This window comes from Elephas maximus, chromosome 4 (genome assembly GCF_024166365.1).
Source record: "Elephas maximus indicus isolate mEleMax1 chromosome 4, mEleMax1 primary haplotype, whole genome shotgun sequence".
NCBI lineage: Eukaryota > Metazoa > Chordata > Mammalia > Proboscidea > Elephantidae > Elephas > Elephas maximus.
In genome coordinates, this window is record NC_064822.1 from 168069536 (window position 1) to 168088893 (window position 19358).

The 19358-nt window shown below is 40.0% G+C and overlaps 1 protein-coding gene across 3 annotated transcripts in view; it reads right to left on the minus strand.

The window, feature by feature from the left end:
- The window catches only part of GNPTAB (N-acetylglucosamine-1-phosphate transferase subunits alpha and beta), a 113969-nt gene that overhangs the window by 24432 nt on the left and 70179 nt on the right, over positions 1 to 19358 (minus strand). For all 3 annotated transcript variants that reach the window (XM_049884183.1, XM_049884184.1, XM_049884180.1), the window contains 5 exons: positions 4624 to 4785; positions 3637 to 3816; positions 3242 to 3412; positions 1370 to 1493; positions 29 to 232 (listed from right to left, as the gene is read on the minus strand). In XM_049884183.1, the coding sequence (XP_049740140.1) occupies positions 29 to 232; positions 1370 to 1493; positions 3242 to 3412; positions 3637 to 3816; positions 4624 to 4785 (841 nt within the window). The remainder of the gene's footprint in view (positions 1 to 28; positions 233 to 1369; positions 1494 to 3241; positions 3413 to 3636; positions 3817 to 4623; positions 4786 to 19358) is intronic.

Here is a 19358-nt window from a genome sequence, read left to right on the forward strand (position 1 = left end):
TACGACGTTTTTATGGCAATAAATATACCTTGCCCACAGTCGCCAGCATCAAACCCACAGGACAAGACATTGCAGGCTTGGTCACAGAACTTATCAGCAAGCCAGGAATTTGCACATCCTTGATTACAGTAAGAGATACTGCTAATCCCTCCACCAAACTGCCAGGGCTGTCCAACTCCAATACTGCCGGTGCCCCCACCTCCTGCACCATAGCGACTGCCTCCACTGTTACCTATAGAGGAAAGGAAAAAGACAGTGTGTCTTACCATGCTTGACTTTGAAAAAAAAAAAAAAAAGATAGTTCCTTATTAATGTTTTCAGGGTTGATGAATGATTTCAGTTAGAAAAGGTTCATTTCATTCTTTAGTAGAAGATTTCACCTATCTGAAGACAAAAATAAACTGAAAAGGGACCATCACTTCAGTGAACAGGTCATGGGATGACCAGACCTTGGCACGTACGAGCTATGGAAGCCAGAAGTACAGGTTTCAAATATGCTCAAAGGGGCCACGTGCAGACAGGCGCAGGGAGCAGGAAAACAGGACGGGCAGATTATTTCAAAGACTGTAACTACTGTGCTGTTAAAAACGTGACCTGATACGGCTGCAAACCCTTGATCAACTAGCTTCCTTTCATTATCTGACTTTAATATTCTACGAGGGGCTGGGTTCTCTGGACAGCACAGAGTTATTTATGTCTGCATTCTCTCCCTGCCACTGCATATATTTTTCAAATGTGCATCTGACAGGTCTGATGGAAACACAATGCAAAGCTTTGTTTTCTGCAATAGGCAACACTTTTTCAAGCCCATTTCCTCATATGTAATTTGGGGGTGATGGTAACTACGTACATATTTTCTCTTTCTTAGGGGACTAGAAAATTCAAGCGGATAATGGCTAACGTGTGTGAAAACGCTTTATAAATTTAAAGGCAATAAATAAACGTAAAAAGTTGTTATCAAAAAGTCGAAATATAAGCATGTGAGAAAGGGAGAAGAAATGTTTACTACTCTTGCCTCCTTTAGTCATTCATTGACCGAGAGCAATCTACTGCTGAAAGCCACCAGCACAAGCTCCTATATAACCAGTCAGAGTGATTCCAGAGCTTGAGCTTCCATAATTAGGGGTATTGCAGATTTTCGTATTTTAAATAATAAGAAAAGGCATTTTCAAGTGCAGGACCAACATGGGAAAATGTCTTCAACAAGGGATAAAAGGAGTAACTGGGCCACATGTCAACTCCAAACAGTCTATGGATTACTGATTCAATATATGAAGAATGTTTATTACGTCTACGTGTATGTTCAATAATGTTGAAGAATGAAAACAGTCAGTAAACATGAACAAATTACATTTCAATACATCCTTACCAGAGCAATCACCACCATCCCAATCACAGGCCGAATTATTACAAGCCTTGTCGCAATAGCCATCTTTAATCCAGGAACCCGGGCAACCCTCGGCACAGTTTGGCACAGGCCAGGTCAAATAAACCTATGAGAAAACACCGGAGACGGTAAAAGGATTTCTGACACTTTTTTATACTCAAATTAACTGCTTAAAAAAGACAAAACAAAGAGCCCCCAGAAAAGGCTGAAATTTTCCAAGGGCTGATTGTTTACAGTCACGTGGGATATTTTGCTCAAAGTTCATCTGTACATACAGTGGTGTTCTAAGTCCTGCTGTGCTGGCAGTTCTTTCTGGGCAACACTATCCCTTCCCAGTTACTTGTATTAATCTCAGCAGAGTGAAGGGACTTTCTGAAATCTGGGCATTTCAGGGTGCCCCTATGTGAGAGAAGTCTGAAAGGCAGGCTCTGCTTAGTTGAGTCTTAGTTCCAAGATGAGCTCTCTGCAGAATTAAGGGCATGGCAGGGGAGATTTGAACAAGGATCACCTTGATGGAAGCAAAGACTCAATTTGTGGATTAGTTTCTTACAACACGGTCTATAATCTATTTTTTAAATAGATTTCAAATGTCAGACTTAAAAGCAAATGTCTGAATATGAACCCATGTCAAAGCAAATGGGAAGTGTAATACAAGTTATTGCTTTTCTGTGACAACTATCAGTAATTCCCAAGTGTATTTCCGTATAATTTTATCTCAAGACTGAGAAACGCAGCAGATGAATTCTCAGTATCCTTATCTCCATGCATTAGATTAGGTGATAATTAATCAACACAGTGGTTTACAGTATTGTGAATTGCAAACCTGCCTGCTTTCAAAATGAGTGATACTCGTGGCTAACTTTTTTAATTAAAATTATTTTTTAAAAATACATCTGCCTCTTAAAACCTCCATGTTTCTGCACACTCTGTCTACCTGGAATGTCTTTCTTCATCTAATTAACTCTTACTTATTCTTCAACACTCAGTTCAGATGGGAACTCTTCCCTAACCCTATCTGATTTAAACCTCCTGTGCTCCCACTCCTTAGCACGAAGGCATGCACACCTGTCAGCCCTGAAATCACTGTACACAGTCATTGATTGTGTGTGTGTCTCCCCTGGTAAGCCACAAGCTCGTCTTGCAGCCCTACAACCTAGCACAGAGGCAGCAACAGAACAGGCAAATGGGAGAATGAGCACAGCTGGGTGGCATAAACAAGAACAGAAAAAAAAATAGCTCTGGGCTGTTAGCATTTAGTTACAGAGATGTATAACTTTACAAGCTTATGGTGATAAGTATCTAACTTATCACACAACCCTTCCAACAATGCTATGGGGATATTCGTACTTTCCCCGTTAGGCAGACGGGAAATGCAGACGATGAGAGGCCAAGTCCCCGCCCAGAGCTGGGAAGTGGTGGAGCCAGGATCTGCCCTAAGCAGCTGGTCCCTGCCTCTCTGCTCTTAACCACTTCTCCATCCTGTCTCTCAAACAAAACCAAGCAAGACTGGCTGTCTTAAACAAAATTTCATCCATGAAACTGAGCTACCTTTCTGTCTCAGCCATTTTGCTGACATCCTACCCATGATTTTGTGTTTCATAGAGATTCCGTTTCTTGTGCTGTTGTTGCAGTAGAAAATTTAGAGGGTCGGGGAAGAATGGGTTCTGGGTGTCTGAGAATGCAGAGAAGCAAATGTCCTTACTCCCTAATTGTTAGCTCTCCTGAGCTTGGCATTGAAAAACACTTACCTGATCAAATCTGAATACAGTATTATAATAGACTGATTTCCTGATTTCCCTTTTATAACTTCTAAGTGCTTTCCAAGCTAGGCATCCTTTCCTCTTAGGTACTTACCTTCTGGCCTTTAGAGTGGCTGTAAAAATCATCTGGCCAGACGTCCTTCCCAAACATGACATCATCGTTTAGGTAAATAAATTTCTGTGACAGCCCTTCAATGCGATGAATGTGACTTTCAATAGCAGGCGAACTAAAGGTAGGCAAGTGGCTCAAATTTTGAAAAACGTCCTTTTAATAGGAAAAAAAACGAGAGAAAGAGAGAGGGTGAATGAGAGGTTTTGGTTTGGTTTGGTTTGGTTTGGAAAGGAAGGAAAGGAAAAGAAAGGGAGAATTAAAGAAAGTAGGAATGGAGGTAAGGAGGGGAAGGGAAATGAAATCTCAGATCCGTCTGAACCACAATAAAAGAACTGGAAAGGAACCCATGGCCTTGCCGTATTTGGAAAGTCATGTACCTGGTGTGTTACTATTGTTACTCGAGGGTTATCTAGGTTCAGCCAAGATGGAATCTGCCCATTGGTGACAATGAAAATATTCCGAACCCATGGTGCGTGCCTCTCGATAGATCGCAATGAGTATCTCAGCTCTTCGTTATCCTCAAAACGGCTGGCAGACACATCTTCATCCTGCTTAGACTGAGAAAAACAGTTGGGGCATGAGAAAGTAAAACATCCTCTTCTTCCTCTTTCCCCTGTGCTCTCAGGGTGCCTTGGCAGACTTTTCTTGTTGAGCGTATTCCCAGCAGGACATACATTGATTCAATAACTTCTACATGTGCCATTCAATGACACTGATATTGATAACATTCTTCAACTTGTGCTCCGGCAGACTTTTAGAGACTGAGTCCTACTTTTAAATGTTACAAAAAATGCAAAAGACTCACCATATTTAAAAAAAAACAAAAACAAAAACCTCAAAGACACAGCATTTCTTTAAGCCACGTTATAGAAAATACTCTTGAGTTAACGTAATTCTATATCATTGCAATTACACGTAGTCTTCAACTTACGACATGTTCAAGTAACGATGAACTGCACTTATGTCTTTTTTTGTACATCTTATCATTAGAAATATGTACTACATAAAATGTTAAAATGTATCTGTAAGTTTATATGTAATATTTCCAACCCCCAAAGCCAAATAAAGATCAGATTTACAAGGATAACTATAATTAAAAGCAATAATAATGAAAACTTAAAAACAAAAAAAAAGTGAGGTACTTGACTTACGTCAGAACTGATTTACAATGGAGTCATTGGAACGGAACCCCATAGTAAGTCAGGGACTACCAATGGTAAAAATGGTAGTGGCTGGAAAATCAGAAAGGTCCACTCAGCTCACCTTTCTACAGGTCCTCTTCCTTCTCCTCACCTGGTGACTTACAAATCCTTAACATTCTAAACCTTTGATTTGAGTTTTAAAAGAATCTCTGCACCCCTCACCTGGCTGATGGCACTCAGATCCCACAATAAGTATGCAGGACTTATGGTCAGTTCTTTTCCATCGATGGTCATGTTCTTCTTAGTTTGTTTATTCAGTTCTTGGAAACCCCTGGGGTTATTCAACTTTAGAAGTGCTACACTTGCATCTGAATATAACTGCAACTATAAAATAACAAGAGGGTTATATATACAAAACCTGAGCCCCAAAGAAGTAAACAAAACAAAACAAAACCTTAACCCACTGCTGTGAAGTCAATTCCAACTCATGGTGACTCCATGTGTGACACAGTAGAATTGCTCCATAGGGTTTTCCTGTTTATAATCTTTGCAAAAGCAGATTGCCAGGCTTTTTTTTCCGTGATGCCAATGGGTGGCTTCAAACCACCAACTTTTAGATTAGTAGCTGAGTGCAAACCGCTTGCATACCACCTCTGCAGACTTCCTGGAGTGGAAAAAAAATCACTATTCTCGAAACAAATAAATAATATACTGCACTTCAATATTCTGAACTTAATTTTAAGTTTATGAGAATAATATTTTTACCTTAATTTTGTCTACCCAAACTACTTTTATTCCAAAGAGGGGAACTATTTTGAAACTTCAAAGACATTTTAAAATTTCATGGTTTTTTAAAAATATTATTTAGGATACATTTAAAATCCAGAAAAGATCTGACACTGACATATTCCTGATATATGACAACACATTCAATTTTGATCTCTGATTTCCAACTCACAGCTAAGGTCATTTATTGTAGGAAATTATTTGTGTAGTATTTTTGTTGTTTTTACTGCCTAGGTACTGTTCATTACCCAGTGCCACCAAGTCATTAAAGGGAACCAATTTCACAGTAGCTATACATAAAATGATAACAAAAATAAAAGCTAAAAGTGCAACACATTACAGTTAAAAATCAACAAAGCTGACTTGCTTAACACATTTATATTTTAACTTGATTATATGTAGTAGCATTTTCACTTCAATTTCTACTACTCACTGGGTGCATACTATGTGCCAAACACTGCCCTAGGTGGTAAGTAAGTACCACAGCTGAAGACCCAAACTCAGATCTTCACGGCTCTAAACCTGGTATTTCTCTGCAAGTTTAGGCTTTTGACAATTCCTGGTGTCAGAAGTGAGATTCAAAGTGGATGACCAGAGTACCCCAGAGGTCTCATCGGACACAGGAATGGTACCTGCAAAAGCCCTTTTGGCTTACTCTCTCCATGAAGCATCTGGGTGTCATCCTGGTAAGCCCTCTTGGATTCTCAAGTTCCACTCTTTGCATTTTGAGCTTGAAACAGATATTTATTATGAGTTTGGTGCATTTGTTGTTTTGTTGCTGTTAAATCTGTCTCAAAATGGGGTCTCCCTAGGAAGCAGCAGATTTTCCTAGCAGAACTCTGGCTCACTACATGGCTAAGAGCTACAGGTCTAGGTCCTGTCTGTGTTTGGATTTATGGTTTGAGCTCACTAACATCAGTTTGCCAAATCAGTGATGACTTTGAGGTAGTTTTCAGTTGGAAAACTAGTATACCTAAGATCTAAATTAGAAAACCATGGTGCCCAAACCATACAAAACAATGCCATGTTTATTTTGATTGGTATTCTGAGGCATCAAATGTATTCAGGATTCTAAAATACCCTCTTTGAAGGACACTGTTCCAAAATTGAACGAATATAACCTTAAACTCCTTAATGAAATTACTGCTTTACCAAAAAAGATACTCTGGTTCTTCTCTCCCTCTTTGCTGCTCTTTATTTGGCTTTACCTCCTTATTCTGATGAGTGCTCAAATCTCTCTGAGATACCCTTTGCTCACTCTGATCTCCTTTCAGATCCTAAACCTTCCAGGGCCCCTGTGCCCCAAATGACTTTTAAAATAAAATCCGGTGAAGAAGGGGAAAACAAGCCACCTGTCATTACTTTTACTCCATGGTATATAAGCAGAGTTAAGGACTACACAAAAGGAATTTGCTAACTCTGTAGAAAACCCAGAGAAATTCAGGATATTAACTGATGCCTACCAACGAGGACGCCCTGACTTACACCTGCTAATATGCATTTGGGTGAGTCCTGGGGAAGCCCCAAATTGGATCCGGTTAAAGGAGCGGGAAAATGCTGAACAAAGTTTAGAAGCTGGCACGGCAATGCCGGCTAAATTTTTAAACAACTTTAAGGCTTTTAGCTCATAAATTATCAGAAGCTATACAAAAAGTCTTTCCTAGAAAGATTCATTGCGCCAAAATTCAAGGCTGCCAAAAAGGACCAGGCAAAACTGTATACAACTTCCTAGAACACTTAACGAAATCTTTCTCTGAACACGCTGGTCTAGAAATAAAAGGTGCCAGAAAAGCTTTTAACTCTATGTTTGTTAATGGCCTTAAGCCTGAACTAGCCATCCTTGTCAAACGACATAGTTTAGACTGGGACATGGGTCCAATAGTGGAACTAGCACACTCAATTGAACAATTGGCTCAGATACTTCAAACTGATAAGACAAATAAGCACAATCACCTCATGACTTTACAACTTCAACAGCTTCAATCTTCTAGCACCTGACCTGGCAATCCCCTAGTTGTTACACATGCTGGAATTTGCTATTACTGAAAAAAATCCTGGGCACTGGAAAAAAGAACGCCAGAAAGTACAGACAAAACTCCCAAGGACTGCCCCTGACGAGGATCTGAGGAAGTTGTCAGGCTGCAACTGGCTCTGCCCCTTAATTCTCAAGGTGAAGCTATATTACTAATTAATGGTGAACCACACACCTTTTTAATCAATACTGGTACTACCTTGTCTGCAATTAACCCCACTTCTTTATCACAGACTACTCCATGGAGTAAAAAAAACTATTGATATAGTGGAGGTTTCTAACATTACTCAGCACGTCATCCAGTCCCTTCCCATTTCAGTTTCTGTAGGGTCAGTGACCAACTGCCACTCATTACTTTTATGTGACACAGCCCCTATAAATCTCTTGGGAAGAGATCTACTGGGGAAAATGAGACAGTACTATAACCTTTAGGAAAAAAGGACAGAGTTCTTCAACTTCCAGAAAACCCTATGCCCAAACTAATTTGTCACTTAGAGGCCTTACATCTGCCAGAGGAAAGGGTACATTTGGAGACAGGTGTCCACTACTACCTACTATTCTTCCTCAACTGTGGGCAATCTCTTCTACTGATATTTGGAAAATACCAAGTGCCCAACCTATTAAAGTCCAAATTAACCCTCTAAACACCACTGAAATTTGAGGCCATTAAAGGTGTAACCCCTATAATTAGGGGTTTCCTAGACAAGAAACTCATCATGCCTTGTACTAGTTCTTGCAACACACCCATCCTGCCTGTTAAAAAGCTCCATGGCAACTTCTGGGCAACCTGGCACCACAGACAGAAGCACCACGCTGTCCCTCCACAGCAAAGACCCAAAAACCTAAGTAAAACAAAGACAAACATCACTCCTGGAACCCGAAGTGTCAAACAAAGAAATAAAGAACTCAGCCAAACACCAAATAGAATAAGAAACTGACAGAGGACTGAGAGTGAGGAAACATACTTGCTGAGATTCCTTTACAGCAAATGCAGCAGGGATTTGCCATCTTGGACTCCTGTCGGAGATCAGCTGGCGGGGAGCATGGGAAAGCAGCTTCACGGAGCTCTCAGCAGGAGACAGAACAACTGGTAACCAGCAATGCATACTTTCCCACTGCCCCCATCCTCTTCCTGTTCTTCTACCTCCAAGCTTCCTGGCTAGCTGCAGTGGATCAACCAGCTGCGAAGTGCAGTGTCCATGCTGCTTGAATTTGCCCCACCCACATCAGAGACAGGCGAACAGGAAGTACGGGAAAGCAACTTCACGAAGTTCCCAGCAGGAGACAGAGCACCCAATAACGAATGATATGCGGTTTCCTAACCCCTCTCCTTGTTCCCTTCCCACTTCGGCCTCCTCTGCTTCCCGCCAGCTTCAGATTCTTGGCCAGGAAGCAACTGCTTCCACCCCAGGCTGCTTGGATTCCCCCGTCCATACTGACTGGGTCCCTAAGCTGGTGTAGCTTCTTTCTGTCTTTTAGTTTCTTCTGTGCCTCCTACCATCTCCCCCTCCTCTCCCTTAAACACCTGGCTCCGTGCGCATCTTTGCTTCTTCTTGAAAGGCTGTGAAGCCCTGCATAACTGGGGATCGCTACCCCGGCCCATGACACCACGCTGGTGGGATCTCTGGGACTTTTTTTTTGCTTGTTTTGTTTTGCTTTGATCTGTTTTATTTTGTTTCTTTCTCTTTTCACACTTGGGAGCCCCTTCTAGCCAGGGTGCACTGCATGAGCTAGGAGGCACTCCCCCCATCTGTGTAGCCACGTATGCGGGATCCCTGGGGCCATTCTTTTCTCTTTTTTATTTCCTTTTACTTCTCTTTTTCCCTTTCTTTCCTTATTTCTCGGTTCTTGTCTGTCTATACTTTCTTTTCCAGTTTCCTGAGTACCTGGTACTGTGTAACATCTATATACCCTCTAGCCAGGCTGTACTACACAAACTGGGAAACTTCCCCAGTCTTCGCAGCCACACTGGTGGGACCCCTGAAGGCTTTTTTTTTTTTTTTTTAAATACATTTCCTTTTCTTTTCCAAATTTTTAATCTATTTTTTTTTTCCATTTTCCTTTTTTATTTTTTTTCCTTTTCCCTACTCTCCATTTCCCGGGTTCTCATCTCTCCACTCCAACAACGAGCTCCCATTGCACTTTTTTCTTCTGGTGGATTTTTTTTCCCTTTGTTTTTAGTTCCTGTTTCTCTCTCCTCTTTCCCATACCAATTTTAGCTCCATACATCACAACCTGCCCCCTCTTTCCTACCTACCTGCACCATGTACTGAACATCGCACCTCTGAGAAGCACAGGAAAGGAATACCAGAACCTGCCTGGCACTAATTCCTGGTCCACCCTGTCGGCCTTAGTATGTGCCACCAATAACCCATCCCAGCCCCTCCCCTTCAGCTGGACTTGCCCTGCTGCATCATAGCTGAGTGACTGGCCCCACCCACTGGACAAGGAGGTAAAAAGTATTACAACTACAAACAAGCAAACAACAAAAAAAGCACAGTCTGCCTGCTGAGACATAACCAGATAAAACAAAAAACCAGGACAAAACAAATCTACAATCAAGAAATGAAGAAAATAACTAATGAATGCCCTGGAGACAGCAGACAATATCAGCACATATCTAAAAAAAAAAAAAAAAGACAGGATGGTTTCAGTAGGCATCTAAAATAAATTAGCAGATGACTTTCCAGTAGAAGAAAAATCACTAGAACTACCTGACAGGGAATTCAAATCTGTAATATTCAGAGCTATCCAAGAGTTGAAGCAAAAAATAGATCAAAATGAGGAAAAAAAGACAAATTTATGGAAAAGACAAATTCATAGAAAATACACACAAAAAAATGGAATTCAGGAAATAATACAGAAACAAAATGTCAAAATAAATTCACAACTAGAAATCATACAAAAATAACATTTACAAATCCAAAAGATAAACAAGATTAAAGAAATGGATGGTGTCATAGAAGATCTGAGGAGAAGGTTTGAAATGACAGAAGACAGGATCAGTGAAATTGAAGACAAGCACTTGCATACAACTCAGGTTGAGAAAAATCAGAAAAAAGAACTAAGAAAAACGAGGAAACCCTGAGAAATATGTGGGATACAGTCAAAAGCAAAAATTTGCAAGTGATCGGAGTTCCAGAACAGGGAGAGAAAACGGAAAACATAGAGAGGATCACTGATGAACTGCTTAAACTTCCCAAACAGCATGAAAGATGAAAAGATGACCATCCAAGAAGCTCAACAAACCCCATATAGGACAGGTCCTGTCATGGATTGAATTATGTCCCCCAAAAATGTGTGATTCCCAGTATTCTGTGGTTGTCCTCTATTTTGTGACTGTAATTTTATGTTGAGAGGATTACAGTGGGATTGTAACACCACCCTTACTTAGGGCACTTCCCTAATCCAATGTAAAGGGAATTTACCTGGGGTGTGGCCTACACCACCTTTTCTCTCTTAAAAGATAAAAGGGAAGGGAAACAAGCAGAGAGTTGGGGACCTCATACCACCAAGAAAGCAGCACCAGGAGCAGAGCACGTCCTTGGGACACAAGGTCCCTGTGCCTGAGAAGCTCCTCGACCAGGGGAAGATTAAGGACAAAGACCTTGCTCCAGAACCAATGGAGAGAGAAAGTCTTCCCCTGGAGCCGAAGCCCTTAATTAGGACTTGGCACCTACTAGACTGTGAGAAAATAAATTTCACTTTGTTAAAGCCATCCACTTGTGGTACTTCTCCTTAGCAGCACTAGATGACTCAGACCCCAAAGGAAAAACACCAAGGCATATCATAATCACACTCACTAAAACCACAGACAGAGAAAACATCCTGCAAGCAGCTCAAGAAAAACAAAAAGTCACATACGCTAAACTCTGACTATTCAGCAGAAACACATAACACTAAACTCTGATTATTTGGCAGAAACCATGCAAGCAAGAAGGCAATGGGATGATTTATATAAAACCTTGAAAGAAAAACATTGCCAACCATGAATAATATATCCAGCAAAACTTTTGTTCAAATATGATGGCGAAATTAGGACATTTCCAGATAAACAGAAATTAAGGGACTATGTACAAACCAAACCAAACCTACAAGAATTATTAAAGGGAGTCCTTCAGTCTGAGAACAAACAAGCTTGTACCAGCCAGATACCAATATAGGAAATAAACTCTCAAGGATTATCTAAAACCAAAAGAATTGCAACAGGGAACCAGAGAGGTTTATCTATAAATGACGACAATGTCAGAACAATAAGAGAGGGAATAAATGGTGAAGGTACAGAACTTTGTAATGGAGAGGAAGGCAAGGCAATAACAAGTAATAATAGACTGGTTCAAACCTAGGAAGATAAGGGTAAATTTCAAGGTAACCTCAGAGAAAGTTAGCAAACCTACTCATCAAGATAAAACCTACAAAAACAAAAGAAATCCGCTAACAAAAGGAACTCAGCACAGGAGAGAGTAAGAGGAACAAAAAAAAAAATGTTAGCATCACCAAAAAAAAGCACTACAAAAGGATAGCAATAATCTCACACCTATCAATAATTACACAGAATGTAAATGGCCGAAATGCACCCACACAGACACACAAAGTGACAGAATGAGTAAAAAAACAAAACAGGATCCATCAATATGCTGTCTAAAAGAGACACAACTTAGAAACAAAGATGCAACTTTATTAAAAATCAAAGAATGGAAAAAAATATATCAAGCAAGTAACTACCAAAAAAGAGCAGGAGCAGCAATTCTGATCTCAGATAAAATACACTTTAAAACAAAATCCAACATAAAAGACAAATCACTATATAATGATTAAAGGGACAATCCATCATGAAGACAACAACAATAAAAATCTATGCACCCAATGACAGGGCTCCAAAATACATAAAACAAGCTCTAGCATCACTGAAAAGAGAAATCGACAGTTCTACAATAATCGTAGGAAACTTCAACACGCCATTCTCAATAAAGGACAAAACATCTAGAAAGAAACTCAACAAAGATACAGAAGAGCTAAAGAGCACAATCAGTCAACTTGGCCTCACAGACATATACAGAACAAGTCACTGAACAGCTGCAAAGTAAAAATTCTTTTCCAAAGCACATGAAACATTCACCAGAATAGACCACATCTTAGGCCACATGGCAATCCTCAATAAAATCCAAAACACTGAGATAATACAAAGAATCTTCTCTGACAGCAATGCCATCAAAGGAGAAATTAATAACAGGAAGAGTAAGGAAAAAAAAAAACGATTACATGGAAACTGCATAACACCCTGCTTTTTTTAAAAACCACTGGGTAATAGAAGAAATCAGAGGTGGAATCAAAAAATTCCTAGAAACAAATGAGAATGGAAACACATCATACCAAAACCTTTGGGACACAGCAAAGACAGTCCTCAGAGGTCAATTTATAGCAATAGATGCACACATCAAAAAAGAAGGGACAAAATCAAAACATTAGCCCTACAACTAGAACAAATATAAAGAGAACAGCAAAAGAAGCCCACAGCCACCAGAAGAAAGGAAATAAACAGAACAGAAATAAATGAAATAGAAAAAAGAAAGAATCAACAAAACCAAAAGTTGGTTCTCTGAAAGGATCAACAAAATTGAAAAACCACTAGCCAAACTGACAAAAGAAAACGAGGAGAGGATGTAAATAACCCAAATAAGAAATGAAACGGGATACATTACAACAGACTCAACCGAAATAAAGACAATCATAACAGGGTATCACAAAAAACTATACTCCAAAAAAATTGAAAACCTAGAGGAAATGGACACATTTCTAGAAACACACTACCTGCCCAAACTAACAAAAAATTATCTTGAAAATCTGAACAACCCCATAAAAAGATATTGAAAAATGTAATAAAAAAAACTCCAAACAAAAAAAGCCCTGGCCCAGATGGCTTTACTGGAGAATTTTACCAGACATTCAGAGAAGAGCTTACACCAGTACAACTCAAACTATTTCAGAACACAGAAAAGGAAGAGATACTTCCAAATTCATTCTATGAAGCCAGCACAGTTGATACCAAAACCAGGCAAAGACACCACAAAAAAAGAAAACTACAGATCAATCTCTCAACAAAATTCTACCCAATAGAATTCAGGATCATATCAAAAAAAATAATATACGACAACCAAGTATGATTCATACCAGGTATGCAAGGATGGTTCAACATTAGAAAATTACTTATAATTCACCACATAAATAAAAAGAAAGAAAAGAAGCACATGAGCATCTCAATTGACACGGAAAAGGCATTCGAGAAAGTCCAAAACCCATTCCTGATAAAAACTCTCAATACAATAGGTATAGAAGGAAAATTTCTCAACATAGTAAACGGCATCTATGCAAAACCAATGGCCAAGACCATTCTTAATAAAGAGAGGCTGAAAACATTCCCCTTGAGAACACGAACAAGACAAGAATGCCCTTTATCACCACTCCTATTTAACACTGTGCTGGAAGTTCTACCTAGAGCAATAAACCAAGAAGGAGAAAGAGCGAGCATCCAAATTGGTAAGGAGGAAGTTAAACTCTCCCTATTTACAGATGATACGATGCTATGCATAGGTAACCCAAAAGACTCCACAAGAAAACTACTGGAACTAACAGAAAGATTCAGTAGAGTTGAAAGATACAAGATAAACATACAAAAATCAGTTGGATTCCTATATGCCAATAACAAGAAGGATGAAAAGGAAATTAGGAAAACCATTACATTTATAAAACCAAAAAAACCAAGCCCAGTGCCTCAACTCGATTCCGACTCATAGTGACCCTATAGGACAGGGTAGAACTGCCCCATAGTTTCCAAGGAGCACCTGGCGGATTCAAACTGCCGACCCTTTGGTTAGCAGCCATAGCACTTAACCGCTACGCCACCAGGATTTCCATACCATTTATAATAGTCCTTAAAAAAAATAAAATACTTAGGAATAAATCTAACCAGGGATGTAAAAAACCTATAGAAAGAAAACTATGAAACACTACTGCAAGAAACCAAAAGACATGTATATAAATGGAAAAATATACCATGCTCATGGATAGGTAGACTTGTTGTTATGTGCTGTCAAGTCGGTTCTGACTCATAGCGACCCTGTGCACAACAGAACGAAACGCTGCCTGATCCTGCAACATCCTTACAATCGTTGTTATGCTTAAGCTCATTGTTGCAGCCACTGCGTCAATCCACCTCGTTGAGGGTCTTCCTCTTTTCCGCTGACCCTGTACTCTGCCAAGCATGATGTCCTTCTACAGGGACTGATCCATCCTGACAACATGTCCAAAGTATGTAAGACGCAGTCTCGCCATCCTTGCCTCTAAGGAGCATTCTGGCCACACTTCTTCCAAGACAGATTTGTTCATTCTTTTGGCAGTCCATGGTATATTCCATACTCTTCACCACCACCACAATTCAAAGGCGTCAACTCTTCTTCGGTCTTCCTTATTCATTGTCCAGCTTTCACATGCATATGATGCGATTGGAAATACCATGGTTTGGGTCAGGCACAGCTTAGTCTTCAAGGTGACATTTTTGCTCTTCAACACTTTGAAGAGGTCCTTTGCAGCAGATTTGCACAATGCAATACGTCTTTTGATTTCTTGACTGCTGCTTCCATGGGTGTTGACTGTGGATCCAAGTAAAATGAAATCCTTGACAACTTCAATCTTTTCTCCGTTTATCATGTTGCTCATTGATCCAGTTGTGAGGGTTTTTGTTTTCTTTATGTTGAGGTGTAATCTGCACTGAAGGCTGTGGTCTTTGATCTTCATTAGTAAGTGCTTCAAGTCCTCTTCACTTTCAGCAAGCAAGGTTGTGTCATATGCATAACGCAGGTTGTTAACGAGTCTTTCTCCAATCCTGATGCCCCGTTCTTCTTCATATAGTCCAGCTTCTCGGATTATTTGTTCAGCATACAGATTCAATAGGTATGGTGAAGGAATACAATCCTGACGCACGCCTTTCCTGACTTTGAACCAATCAGTATCCCCTTGTTCTATCCGAACAACTGCTCTTGATCTATGTACAGGTTCCTCATAAGCACAATTAAATGTTCTGGAATTCCCATTCCTCGCAACGTTATCCATAATTTGTTATGATCCACACAGTCGAATGCCTCTGCATAGTCAATAAAACACAGGTAAACATCCTTCTGGTATTCTCTGCTTTCAGCCAGGATCCATCTGACAGCAACAATGATATCCCTGGTTCCATGTCCTCTTCTGAAACCGGCCTGAATTTCTGGCAGTTCCCTGTGAATATACTACTGCAGCGGTTTTTGAATGATCTTCAGCAAAATTTTCCTTGTGTGTGATATTAATCACATTGTTCTATCATTTCCACATTCGGTTGGATCACCTTTCTTGGAAACAGGCATAAATATGGATCTGTTCCAGTCAGTTGGCCAGGAAGCTGTCTTCCATATTTCTTGGCATAGATGGGTGAGCACCTCCAGTGCTGCGTGTGTTTGTTAAAACATCTCAGTTGATATTCCATCAATTCCTGGAGCCTTGTTTTTCGCCAGTGCCTTCAGAGCAGCTTGGACTTCTTCCTTCAGTACCATTGGTTCCTGATCATATGCCACCTCTTGAAATGGCTGAATACAGACTAATTCTTTTTGGTATAATGACTCTGTGTATTCCTTCCATCTTCTTTTGATGCTTCCTGTGTCGTTTAATATTTTCCCCATGGAATCCTTCACTATTGCAACTCGAGGCTTGAATAGGTAGACTAAACATGTGAAAATGACAATTCTACCCAAAGCAATTTACGAATACAATACAATCCCAATCCAAATACCAACAACATTTTTTAGAGATGGGAAAACTTATCATTAACTTTACATGGAAAGGGAAGAAGCCCCAGACAAGGAAAGCACTTCTGAAGAAGCATAAAGTAGGAGGACTCCCACTACCTGACCTCAGAACCTACTATACAGCTACAGTAGTCAAAACAGCCTGGTTACTGGTACAAGGACAGATACATTGACCAATGGAACAGAAATGAGAACCCAGATGTAAATCCATCCATCTGTCTTCAACAAGGGCCCAAAGTCCATTAGATGGGGAAAAGACAGTCTTTTTGACAAATGGTGCTGGAAAAACTGGATGTTCATCTGCAAAAAAGAAAAAAGAAACAGGACCCCTACCTCACACCATATATAAAAACGAATTCAAAATGGATCAAAAACCTAAATATAAAGCCAAAAACCATGAAGTTCACAAAAGAAAAAATAAGATTAATGCTAGAGGTCCTAATACACGTCATTAACAGGATACAAACCACAACCAACAACACACAAGCTCTAGAGGATAAGCTAAGTAACTGGGATCTTCTAAAAATTAAAACACTTATGCACATTAAAAGACTTCACCAAAAGAATAAAAAGAGAACCCAGAGGCTGGGAAAAAATTCTTGGGTAGTACAAATCAGACAAAGGTCCAATCTCTAAAATCTACAAGGAAATCCAATACCTCTACAACAAAAAGACAACTAATCCAATTAAAAAAATGGGCAAAGGAAATGAACAGACCCTTCACCAAAGAAGACATTCAAGTAACCAACAGACCCATAAGGAAATGCTCAGTATCTCTAGCCATTAGAGAAATGCAAATCAAAACCACAATGAAATACCATCTCGCCCTGGCATTACTAGCACAGGAAATAACAGATGTTGGAGAGACTATGGGGAGATCGAGCTCTTATGCACTGCTGCTAGGAATGCAAAATGATACACCCATTTTGGAAAATGATATGGCATGTCCTTAGAAAGCTATAAATAGAAACACCATATGATCCAGCACTCTCACTCCTAAGAATATATCCTAGAGAAATAAGAGTCATCACATGGACAGTCATATACACACTCATGTTCACTGCAGAATTGTTCACAATAGCAAAAAGATGGCAACAACCTAGATGCCCATCAACAGATGAATGGATAAACAAACTGTGGTACATACACACAATGAAGTGTTACACACAATAATGAATCTGAAGCATCTATTTCATAACATGGATGGATCTGGAGGACATTATGATGAGTAAAACAAGTCAATTACAAAAGGACAAATATTGTATGAGACCATTACTGTAAATACTCATGAAAAGGTTTACATACAAAAACAATCTTTGATGGTTATGCTGGAGGGGAGGGGTGGAGATGGAAAAACACTTAATACAGAAGATAGGTAAGTGGTGACATTAGTGAAGGGTAAGATAGTGCACAATACTGGGGAAGCAAGCACAACCTGTACAAGGCAAGGTTATGGTAGCTCTATAGACACATCCAAACTATCTGAAGGACCGAATTGCTGGGCTGAGGGTTGTGAGGACCATGATCTCAGGGCATATCTAGCTCAACTGGCATAACATAGTTTATAAAGAATATGTTCTACATTCTCCTTTGGTGAGTAGCATCTAGGGTCTTAAAAGCCTGTAAGCAGCCACCTAGAATACTCCGCTTGTCTCACACCATCAGGAGCAAAGAAGAATGAAGAAAACCAATGACAAAAGGGAATGATTAGTCCAAAGGACAAATGGACCACATCTACCACGGCCTTCACAAGACTGTGTCCAGTACAATGAGATGGTACTCAGCTACCACCACTGACTGCTCTGACAGGGATCGTAAGAGAGGGTCCCAGACAGAGCTGGAGAAAAACACAGAGCATAATTCTAACTCAAAAGGAAAGATCAGACTTGCTGGCCTGACAGAGAATGGAGAAACCCTGAGAGTATGGCCCCTGGGCACCCTTTCAGCTCAGTATGAGGTCACCCCTGAGGTTCAGCCTTCAGCCAAAGACTGAACAGGTCCATGGAACAAAACAAGACTAAAGGCGCGTACCAGCCTTGGGGCAGGGACTGGAAGGCAGGAGGAAACAGGAAAGCTTTCCTCCCAGACACTCCGGGGATGGGTGTCAGCCCCCTGCCTTGTTCAGAGCATGACCCCCTGCTGCAACAAGATACCTGTACCTACACCAATCACCCCTGCCCCTCTAAGACTGTAGGAGAGAGCCTGGAACACACAGCTGATGACCAACTACCTGGACACCTGAGCTGAATCCACACAAGAAAAGTGAATGGACTCCTAGGCTCATATACCTGGTAACAGCTCTAGCCATCTGGCGACAGGATGTTAGGGCTTCGAAGGCAAAAATAATCAAGCTACCTCACTCAAGCAGCCTATTTAGGCATATCAAAACAAAACAAAGCAAGAAGCTAGGATACAGTAAGCAAACATAAATTAATGCAATAACTTAGAGATGGCTCGAAGACAACAGTCAATATCAAAACACATGAAGAAGCAGACCACGATCACTTCAACAAGCTCTCAAAACAAAGACTCAAGGAATCTTCTGGATGAATCTGTATTCCTGGAAGTACGAGATGCAGAATACAAAAGATAAATATACAGAACTCTTCAAGACATCAGGAATGGTATCAGGCAAAATGCAGAACAAACCAAGGAACACACAGATAAAGCAGTTGAAGAAATTAAAAAGGTTACTCAGGAACATACTGAAAAATTTAATAAGCTACAAGAATCCATAAAGAGACAGCAATCAGAAATTCAGAAGATTAACAATAAAATTACAGAATTAGACAATGTAATAGAAAGTCAGAGGAGCTGAACTGAGGATGTGGAAAGCAGGATTAGTGAGATTAAGATAAAACACTTAGCACCAATGTATTTGAAGAAAAATCAGATTAAAGAATTAAAAAAATTGAAGAAACCCTAAGAATCATGTAGGTCTCTATCAAGAGAAATAACCTATAAGTGATTGGAGTACCAGAACAGGGAGGGATAACAGAAAACACAGAGAGAATTGTTGAAGATTTGTTAGCAGAAAACTTCCCTAGTATCATGAAAGATGAAAAGATATCTATCAAAGATGCTCACCGAACTCCACATAAGGTAGATCTCAAAATAAAGTCACCAAGACATATTATAATCAAACTTGCCAAAACCAAAAATAGAGAAAATTTTAAGGGCAGCTGAGGATAAACGAAGTCACCTACAAAAGAGAGTCAATAAGAATAGGCTCGGACTACTTGGCAGAAACTATGCAGGCATGAAGGCAGTGGCATGACTTATACAAAGCACTGAAGGAAAAA